General features: G+C 36.3%; 1 protein-coding gene across 1 annotated transcript; it reads right to left on the bottom strand.

Annotated features, from left to right (window-relative positions):
• Positions 1-4,712: 4,712 nt before the first annotated feature.
• Positions 4,713-6,818, bottom strand: POU4F1 (POU class 4 homeobox 1). Its single transcript, XM_063444686.1, has 2 exons — positions 6,375-6,818; positions 4,713-5,738 (listed from the first exon to the last, which is right to left on the bottom strand). Exons 1-2 carry the CDS (start codon positions 6,495-6,497, stop codon positions 4,737-4,739), a joined length of 1,125 nt encoding a protein of 374 aa, XP_063300756.1. The 5' UTR covers positions 6,498-6,818; the 3' UTR covers positions 4,713-4,736.
• Positions 6,819-11,377: the final 4,559 nt, after the last annotated feature.

Genomic DNA, 11,377 nt, shown 5'->3' with positions numbered 1-11,377 from the left:
GATAGATAGATAGATAGATAGATAGATAGAGAGAGAGATAGATAGATAGATAGATAGATAGATAGATAGATAGATAGATAGATAGATAGATAATAGAGAGAGATAGATGATGGATAGATAGATAGATAGATAGATAGAGAGAGAGATGATAGATGGATGGATAGATAGATAGATAGATAGATAGATAGATAGATCTATAGATAGAGAGAGAGAGATGATAGATGGATAGATGGAGAGATAGAGAGATGATAGATAGATAGATAGATAGATAGATAGATAGAGAGAGAGAGAGAGATGATAGATGGATAGATAGATAGATAGATAGATAGAGAGAGAGATGATAGATGGATAGATAGATAGAGAGAGAGAGATGATATATGGATAGATAGATAGATAGATAGATCTATAGATAGATAGATAGAGAGAGATGATAGATAGATAGATAGATAGATAGATAGATAGATAGATAGTAGATAGATGGATAGATAGATAATCTCCTTTATAATGTTACATTATATACCGATGTTTCCTTCCCATGTTCTGTGCCAGTTAGCCATTTTTCTGCCCAGTTAAATTGAAATAAGCGGTTTCTCTGTGAGTCTGCCTGGTGCTATGTTTTTCTTGCCGCCTTACCCTTGATGCAGCTAATAAAATAATGATAGTGGTGATCTTCTGACAAACGCTAGAAATACATCAACTTCCTTGATCTGCAGGAAAATGTTTTATAAAAAGAGAACTTGTTGTGTATCTCTCCTCCCACTCTGCTGTCTTGACAACAATTACTAAAGTTTTTAATTAGCCTCTTGTTATAATTCATTTTATTAATTTTCCAAATCTCAGTCCATGAATTATTAAATGCGGCTGTGTAATTGTATTTACAGCATCTCCCTGTATCACACGTGATTAAAACTGGTGGTCCAGATATTTCATTTGCCATCTATGAATTCTTATCCTTCATAACTGGCCACCTGCAATCTGATCTGCCATGCCTGACAATGTTACATTTACCATACAGCAGCTTCATTTAAATGGGCAATACAGCGAATTATACATCGGAAATGGCCAACAAACCATTTATTAAGTTGTTTATTTTATTTATTAGTTTTTATGTGTCTGCTCATGCTGATCATAGGGGCTAAACAATTAAAAATGTAAGCACGACTGTCCTTTGTAATTAAATAATGTGATAGATAGATAGATAGATAGATAGATAGATAGATAGATAGATAGATGGATAGATAGATAGATAGATAGATAGATAGATAGATAGATAATTAATAGATAGATAATTAATAGATAGATAGATAGATAGATAGATAGATAGATAGATGGATAATTAATAGATAGATAGATAGATAGATAGAGTGCACAAATAACCATGTAGACAGATTAGATTAGAATTTTGGGTAAAGTGCATTTTTGAAATAATCTCAAATCACCTTTAATTTTTTCGATGAATAAGTGTGTTCAGCCATACATTTACCTTGGATGTTAAGGGAAATAATTGAATTAATTAATCTTCTATCACCTTGGAAATTAAGGGAATTAAATGCTATAGAAAGTTGAGTTTATTTTTTTTTGGGGGGGGGGGGGAGGGGGTATTTGTTTTTCTATTCATAGCACTTGTTGAGTGAGGACAGAAATAGCCTAAATATCAGAGGAGAACTAAATCAATGGTATCATATCAGTGACCGCCTATTTTTCATTTATGACACGCTGTATAGAAATCTATGGGAGAACAAGTGTTACACAAACATTCTAGAATGAGAATCCCCTTCGAACTCAATAGTACAATAGTTATAAATAAGGCTCTGGATTAGAATATCTAGCAGAACAATATTAAAACACACCCTTTCCCATTATTTGTTATGGAATATTTTTATATATGTAGACAACGTTTGTTAGGTTAAATGTTCAATATTTTTGGGGTTTTTTTTTTTCTTTGTTGGATAGTTAACTCTTAGGGGTTTATTAATATAAATGTTCTATTTTAACTGTTGTGTAGTTAATTGTTGTGACCTGAAATCTCAGAACTCAACCTTTAGGAGATTCAGAAAAGAATGTAAGTTATGAAGATGAGTTTAATATAGTTGTTTTTTATTTCTAATATTCGGTTTTCAATTCGAATTAAATCACGATTTTTTATTTATTTTTTATAAAATTGAATCCCGAATTAAAATATTACGAACTCTGCGTTGAGCTAATATTCCAAGGATGCTATTTTGTCCTACGTTAATAATTCGCCAACCGCCATTCACTATTTAGTAAATAAACTCCATTCGGAGTTATTTACTAAACTAAAAATAGACGGGAATTAACCAGGTAATTGCCATATCAGGCCAAAATTGATTAGCTTAAACAGTCTCTTTTTTATCTATATTTTATCAATTTAAAAAAATTAAATCGTGAGAGGTTTTATTTTACAAAAATCATGTAGTGTCAGAACTGAGTAAGAAAAGATAGCATCAGACAGTTAACTCATTCTACACCAGAAAACATGCTGTGCACAAAATTGCATAGTATGTTGTTTTCTTTTCTTTCACTCAATAATCAATAATGGGTTGGTTTTTTTTTTTTTTACTTTTTTTCAATAATATATATATACATATAGATAGCAGCTGAGGGTTGGTTTAATGCTAGCTGTACAGTATTGTATTTGAACTTTCTTTTTGGTATCCTCTCTAATACAAGTCCCCAATAAGAAATTAGAAGTCTTCCTTTGATCAGTGATAGCAGTAGGTGGCATCCTACAGCACTTAATGAACTGCTAACGAGAAACATGTTAAGTCAGATTTTGATTCTGTTTAAATCAATTTCAGTGCAAAAAGAAATGTTAGTAAAATCATTTTGTTTTTAACATGGCATTTCAAAGTGCAGATCTATTTCCAGAACACGAAGCAAATGAACTGTTCCCATAATACGAATTCTTTCTAAGCTACATGTGATTTAACTTAGATTAGGTATTTAAATCTACTTGACTGTCATATGTCATGAACTACTCTGAATGGAATCTGTACACACATAATATCATAGATTTAAAATGATTATAACAAAATCAAATAATAATAATAATAATACATATATTTTTTTTAATTTCTATTTTTTTCTTCTTTTTGTAATTCTTGTTTGAAGTTTTAAAGGGAATACACTCAATAACTGGAAACCTGGTGTGTTAAATCTTTACATTTATTTACAAATAGCTTGTCACTGTTGCACATCTTCCTATTGCAGCTGGTGCAGAGGAACATAAATAAAACGTTTAATGACAAAAACAGATTAAATAAAGCGAAACATATACATAAAAATGATATTTTCATATAAATACTTGTAATCTCACACCTTGATCTTTTTTTTTTGTGCATGAAATAAAATATTTACAATACTTTTTCTCTGCATCACACAATTACTGGACAATAATGATGTGGATTATTATCTTTTTTTTTTTTCATTTTTGGGGTATTTTAGGGGTGTTTTATGTGCGGTGGTGGGTGAAGACAGCCAAAAAACAGTGAAATCACAGCACGCACAAAGTCTACCAGAAACTAGTCTATGTAGTGCCCGGGTTTAATGCATAGAATGTTTGCTCTGCAAACAAGAATCTAAAATCGAGTACAAAATTACTAGATCTTCATCTCCCATTGCCCACACTTAATATTTCATTTTTGTCCTTAGGGCGAAGGTTTGGAGCATTTTTTAAATACTATACAAAATATTGTTTAAATAATCACTACCCATTTGGACATTGATATAAAGGCAGACTCATAGAGTACTTAATTTATATTGTTGCAGAAATGACTGATTTTTCAAATAAATGCAATTGCCATAGTGCACACCTTTAAATAATAAAGCACTTCTCATATCGCTTACAATATATTGAAATGCTTCAATCATGCAGGCCCTGGGTGACAAAAACTTTTCTTATTTATAAATAGAACAAATATTGTCACTATTCAGAATAAAATCTTCCTCCCCTTTTCTATACAGAGGTATAGTGGGGGACACATAGAGGGTAAACTAAGTTTTTGGACTGCAAAGAATTATTTGTCTTAATGGAGGATTTCGCGTATAAAGAGGTGATTGGAGAAGTTTTGTTTAGTGCTTTTAATAAGAAACAACAAAAAAATATCCTTAATTATTTAGAGTCTGATATCACGCCTTATATCTTGTGATAGCTGGAATATTGCCCTCAAATTGTATATATAGACCTCATAGAGACCAGCAACATAGAACAGAAAAAAGGACAGCTCAGGACAGGAAAAATCATCAATATTTTACCCCCTTCAGTATCAATGTGATGTGTGCAATAGCTTCTTACAGTCATTCAATACCAGGACATTATATTATATTCCACCTGTACCTATTGACAGGTGGACTTCCAAAAACATGTCTACAATTCCCAGTTAGTCATTAAACTCCTATTTTTTTCTCTATATATTTTTTTTAATTTAATTTAATTGAATTTGTAGTCAGCCATTTCAATATTGTCCATTGGTCCCGGCAATAAATATATTATTTTAGATTTTTTTTAAATTATTATCATTAATAATAATATTTTAGGTTTTAATTTTCCACTCTAATGGAGATCAACTAAAGTTTAACTGGAGTCGTCTCCTTCCAACAGACAGACAAAGTAACCTAGGAAAAAATTCAAGGAATAAATAAATAAAAAAAATACATACATACATACATAAATAAATAAATACATTGTAACATTACGGTAGGGGTGACATTGGGGGCTAGTAATTTGCAGAAAACTTCATTCTTTTCTGTTTCTGTCTCTGGTTACAGAACCACACTCGCACTACGTTCTTTTTGAGGTCCAGTTTCTCAGCTATGGCCGCTATCTTCTCTGAGGAAGGTCTGGGCTGGACAGCGAAATAAGCTTCCAGGGACCTTTTCTCTGGAGCAGCAATTGAAGTCCTCTTGCGCTTCTTTTCCCCCCCATTAAATAGTTCTGGTTTGTTCATTTTTTCCCTCTGGGCCCCCTCTGCCTCCTCCAACCACGCTTGTAAGATGGGCTTGAGGGCTATCATGTTGTTGTGGGACAGGGTGAGGGATTCAAACCTGCATATAGTGCTTTGGCTGAGGGAACCCACCCCAGGAATCTTTAGGTTGGCCAAGGCTGACCCTACGTCCGCCTGAGTCACCCCGAGTTTGATCCTTCTCTGCTTGAACCTCTCAGCAAAGGCTTCCAGCTCCCGGGGGTCGGTTTCCGAGTCGCATATTGAGGCTAAGCCTGCTGCCCCCACCGCTGAGCCCACCTGCCCCCCGGGTCCATGGTGAGCAACTAAGCCAGGGTGCTGAAGAGCAGAGGTCATGTTCATGGCCGCCTGGTGGGAGAGGTGGCTCAGGCCATGCATGTGGCTATGTGGATGGGCTGAGGTGGAGATCAAGCCTCCTCCACCACCTCCGCCACCGCCTCCCCCTCCATTGCCTCCACCACCCCCGACTCCATCATGTCCTGTGCTGCTCATGAGCGCCAGAGACGGGGACGAGACATGATCCAAGAGGTCCCCGGCTTCCAGACCCTGGTGGTGATGGTGGTGATGGTGATGATGGTGGTGAGCTAGTGGCACGGTAGAGTTGGAAGAGCATTGCACGCTGCTCATCGTGTGGTAGGTGGCATCTGGCTTGAAGGGATGACTCTTGCCCTGGGACACGGCCATATCCACCGCGGCTAGAGCTTCTGCCCTGGCCAGGAGGGTCTCGTCCAGGCTGGCGAAGATGTTGCTCTGCAGCTGCCGGATGGAAGGGATAAGAGACAGGGGGTTAGAATGGAAGCGTTCCAGAGGATAGAACGTTTGAGACATTGTATCAATATCACCGGAAAAAGTACAAACAATGTCACATTACACAAAAGCGGATACACGGGCTGCTTGTGCTGGCTCTCACATGGAGTTCGGCGGTAGTAAAAAGCTGGGGGAAATGTTTTCATTTTTTAGGCCGAATCTAAAAACAAATACAAAACCCACCCCAACAGCAAAACATAGAAAGAGTATGGAGCTGGAGACATTAGCCTGTGAGGTATGGGGGTGGGGGGGGGGGGGGGGGGGAGATAGGCTCACATGAGGTCTGCTGACTACAGCAAAGGAATACATAAAAATCATTCAGGGTGGCTTTTCCACATGTGCCTTCCAGTATAAGTTTATTAATACACAAACATATATATATATATATATATATATATATATATATATATATATATATATATATGTATGTATATAGATATATAGATTTATACATAGGCGATGTAACACGAACAGGAAAAGGGGAAAGGTCAGGGAAAGTCAGAAAACAAGGGGAAAGTGGAAGTAACTTCCAATATGTCTAATACAAAATGAACCGAATCTAATCCCCATCATGTGAGGTCTTACCGGTGGAGTTGGCAGGCATGCTCTCCTTATTGCTTCCGAACTGGAGTGCAGGGAGGTGTATTTGTGCTCAGGTAAGCTCGGGTGCATGGCAAAGTGAGGCTGCTTGCTGTTCATGGACATCATCTTGAAAGAATTGCATGGAATCCAGAAGCACTCCTTGAAGTGAGAGGAATAAAGTGGCCCTGGTACTGGTGATGAGGAGGCTGCAGGTCCTGTCCTCTGTGTGCTGCTGCTGCAGCTGCTGCTGTTAAAGCTTGTGATGGCCGCACAGTGTGCCTCCCTCCAGCCTCTCGGTCTCACTTATCTGTTTGGCTCTATCCTATTGCTGGGATGAGATGCTTTCTTACACCTGAGCCCCAGATCTCGCAGCTCCAACCGGCTCCTCGTATCGCGAGATTCCAGGCTCCAGGCTTGACAGACATCAGCTGTCTGGGGTTTGTTACATTTACTGCTCAATTGGCAGTCTGGGCGGTGCTGGGACTGGAGGCTGCTCTTATAGTGACCAGCACACACTAGGGCAGAGCAGGTGCAACACCTGGAGATGGCCACTAGGCATGCGCTACCCTGCACATCCTCAGCATCAATGCCATTATACAAGGCACACATAGCAAGGCTCACATACATACACTTATACATGTATGCAAATTTGTACACACATTATACTCATTGTACCCACATAATTATACCCAATGTAACCATATAATAATATACATATCTGCACACATTCATAGATCTATATATATACACAAACACACACAATATATATATATATATATATATATATATATATATATATATATATATATATATATATACCAAATCGAAATCGAAAATGGCATCTGGTACCTATATTTATACACATATATACCAAGTAATGTATGTGCCAATGACAATAACAAGAGATAGATATAGAATTAATATTATAAATCCGTGTTGTTAATGTAAGGGATTTGTTAGCTGCTAAGTGAAGGGAGGAGCTGTTTTCATACAGAAACAGAATGTCTTGTTTAACCCCTTCAGTAAATTTAGAATGGGTTAACGGTAAGGTTTCCCAGTTTAACGCTAACAGCCATGCTTCCTCTCACACAGCAAGTGGGGACTGACTGGGAGAGTGCCTTATTCTGATGCACATTTACATTAGTGTCCATTTACTTCGCACACCGATAAACATATCTGGAATGACAATCTCAATTAGCATTTTAATGAATTATCTCCCAATACAGTGACCCAGAAAAAAAGCAGCAAGTAAGCAGTGTTGTATGTGAGCTGAGTGTCTGGACTGTGAAGACCTGAGCTAATAATAATAATAATCTATCATCCCACAGCTCCCCATGCACTGTGTGTCCACAGATGAGATGCTTTCAGTGCAGGCACTGCCTATCATAGTGAGGGGAGGGCACTGGGTACCACTCCTTGTGGCATCTCCGGGGATGAATATATGAAATCCCAAGTCAGCAGGGAATTGACTAGAAGCTAAGTAATTCCTAGACAACATCAGACATCATATTAACTTTTGTCTAGGATGCTTATTGTTATTAATATATTTATACATCATTCTGAATTTAATAACATAGGGAGAATTTGAACATTTTGGACATTCTGTTAATTTGATGTCTGCCTATAAATGCCCAAGTTGAATATTGATAGAATGTACTGTATAGTATTTCACAAGTCATATACATTATGATGGATAGATAAATAGATGATAGATACTAATTAGCAAATTCGAAGTTACAGTAAAATGGAAACATAGCTGAGTCAAATTATCATTAATGACGCTCACTCGTATTTCATTTCACTGTTTAGTAAATAAACCTCAGGAATTCAAAACACTTGAATATTTGAATAGATCCGTATAAACCATGATCCACTTAAATTTGTTGAGAATCGACCTGAAAAAACAGTCCATTTCCCACATGTCCTGGTCCTACAATTCAGCAGTCTGACACTGAGCCGAATAAAATGTAATTTCAAAGGGAATAAAATATGTATGGGACTCAGAGATAACTGATTTCTCAGCTAGGATAAGGAATGGTCTGTGTGCCATGTGTGGCCTTGTACTGAAGGTAGGTATTGCATGCGTATCCTCAGCCTTCACTGTGTTCTCCCTAACCAGTACATCAGACCATTCATTATAAGGGAAACATCTAAATATATTAAATAGAAATTCATAGATACAAAACGGAATGTTCCAGCCAATTGTTCAATTTCTGTAACTGCTATTATATCACCTCATTATTCGATTCATGGACAAATGTATCCCTCTCTCTATTTAAATCAGTGTCCTGAATTATATCTAAATACTCAATAAGAGACTCACGTGCTAAACATGCATTAACACATTTTACTGGAAATAGTTATACACCTTGATTGTGTGAAGTGCTGTCGAAAACTTTGTATTAAACTTTCCCCATGTTTTTCATGGAATAGTACATACCCCTCACACTTAGCCCCAAAGTAGCCCTGTGGGTGAATGCACAAATAGGCTTTCCATGTCCAAATTGGGGACTTTCCTGACATCAGCAAAGCTCTGCTAATTACTCGTGTACATGCTGCAATAACACACTCTTCAGCCAAAGTGTAGAGTGTTGTCATATTAAAAATTGAAGCCTGTGATTGTGATTTGGGTCCCTAGAAGCTCAATGATGATTCCTTTAAGAAGGAAGCAGTAGACAACCTTTTAAAGAGTATGTTAGTGTGTAGTCGAGTGCATGTTTAAGGAATTATTGCCTAGTGGTTTATATTTTAATTCCTGATGCAATCCAATGAAGCAGTTAAATTATAACCAACTATATACCCTTTAAATTCTGGATAAGACCCATCTCTATTGTCAATCCAGTAAGTGACTAATCTGAGCAATGTAGTTCTCATATATCTGCAGTGTGTAGTTTAACCATAAGGCTATAACCATGTAAATGGTACCCATCAGCAGTGCATCCTTTGACATTAAGAAACCCCTTGATTTTACATATGCCAAGACACGAACAGAGGGGCTTGAAATAATAATAAAAAAAATGTTGCCTTGTCATGTAACACATTGCCCTGATTTATTATAAAATTTTAACGAAATCATGCATATTTTAGCAGCCCTTAATCACTGCATGAAAATTTAATTCATGAACTGTAGCGCGTTTAAATGAATGAAGTGTTAATTCATTAGGATTAATTAATTTGTTAAAGGATTGTGTGCAAGGTTAAGGTGGAATAAAACTCTTTTGTTAGTTTCTTTCCTTAGTGAGATTTGGCAATTTAGCTAGCAGTAAAGGCTGGTAATTTTTTTTGGTTTTTTTTTTAGTAGGAGAAAAAAAAAAAGCATTAAAATCACAGCACAGCAGGAATATACATGTGGTTTATCTAATTTAAAAAAAATATACAACTCAAAAGAACAGCTCAAACATTTACAGGAAGATCAGGTCCCATCACTATATATTAACACACTCCAGCAGCTCAGAGGTTAATGTACTGAATTAACCCCATCGGATGTTGACTGCTACTGATTAAAATCCACTTCCAAAATGATCCCATCGAATAATTCAGAGAGGGGGATCTCGTGGGGATTTGGATACCTAGAAAGTTCAGCTAGAGATAATGAGGTTAGACCAGATAGAATGGAAGCAAAGGTTATCTAATTGGGTCACACACTATACACGCTTTATTTAGGTAATCTCAAAAAATGTGCATTGAGAAGTCTTGTGTTGGATCCACACTGTAGAAGTAAGATATGTATCTGTAAAATATATTTCACTTCTTTTTCCATGTTATATAGGATGCAACAATAAGTGCAGCCATTCAGCACGTGTAGTAAATGTCACCTAGCATATTAGCAATGTCCCTTCTGAATACAAATTGACTTCTCATTGTATAGATGTTTTGTAACGAAGAAAAAAAAATGGCCATTGTTCTCTACAAAATTGTGAAACACAAGGGACATCTGTCATGTACCAAAATCAATTAAGGGTTAGATTTCTTTTTTTCTAATATAGATGATCCCAGTAGCAGACACTAAAAAAAGCATTTTCTATTGGATATGATACAAATAGTAGCAATGTATACAGACACCACACTCACATATCCGGGTAAATCTTATAGTGAACAGGGAAAAAATGCCATTTAATAAACAGGCAAGGGCCATTAACCCTTTCCTTGGGGATGTCGTATTTCATTGACAGGAGGTAGTGTTAAATACACAAATCATTTTGTCACTTAACATTCTTTTTTTTTTTTTTTGCAGATTTTTGTGAATTTTATTATGCTCAGCCAAACAAGATAGACTACATGAGCATCATGAAAATAGCAGATCACAGACATTTGGGGAGTTAGAAAAAAATATATATGTATCTAGATCCTCACACATTATACAATTAGAGAATGTTCGTGCGAATGCGGGGCTTATATGACAATACTGTGTTATTTAAAATACTATAAATACAAAAAGTGATGATGATATTAAGCATCATATTGTTCAGGAGAGATTTACAATTGGTATGTGGTGTGTCATTGACAATTAACCTGATTAATTAGGGCTTCTTTTCTGACATGTAATGTTTTTCCATAAGCCTAACAACCTGAACATCAATGTTTTAGAATCTAATTATATTTTGACTTATTTGTAGTTAACACAGTATAGTAGCAAGAGATCAACATTTGCGTTTGAAACAAAAACTAAAAAAAAAAAAAAAAAAAAAAAAAGAGTAAAATGGACGAAAGAATCAGTAAGTATAGAAATAAACAAAGCATGGCAGTTTTAGGACACGTGACCGCAATGGAACTGTCCAGCATTCAGTAGCAAGGTGCGACCTAAAAGTCTTCTTCAGCATAACAGTATAAAAAGTGAACTAAGGATAATATTTTCTATGAGGTACTTTATAGTTAACTTTTGGTAGGTATTTTCACAAAACTCCCACCACGCTTAGGCAAGCAGAACATTCCTGACACAGCATTTTCCAAGGGTGCTTATACCTCGTTGGAGAAGCCTGGGACCAAATAAAAGAAATCATAGATAT

Source organism: Pelobates fuscus, chromosome 1 (genome assembly GCF_036172605.1).
Source record: "Pelobates fuscus isolate aPelFus1 chromosome 1, aPelFus1.pri, whole genome shotgun sequence".
In the NCBI taxonomy this organism is placed as follows: Eukaryota; Metazoa; Chordata; class Amphibia; order Anura; family Pelobatidae; genus Pelobates; species Pelobates fuscus.
This window is presented reverse-complemented; position numbering and strand designations above follow the sequence as displayed.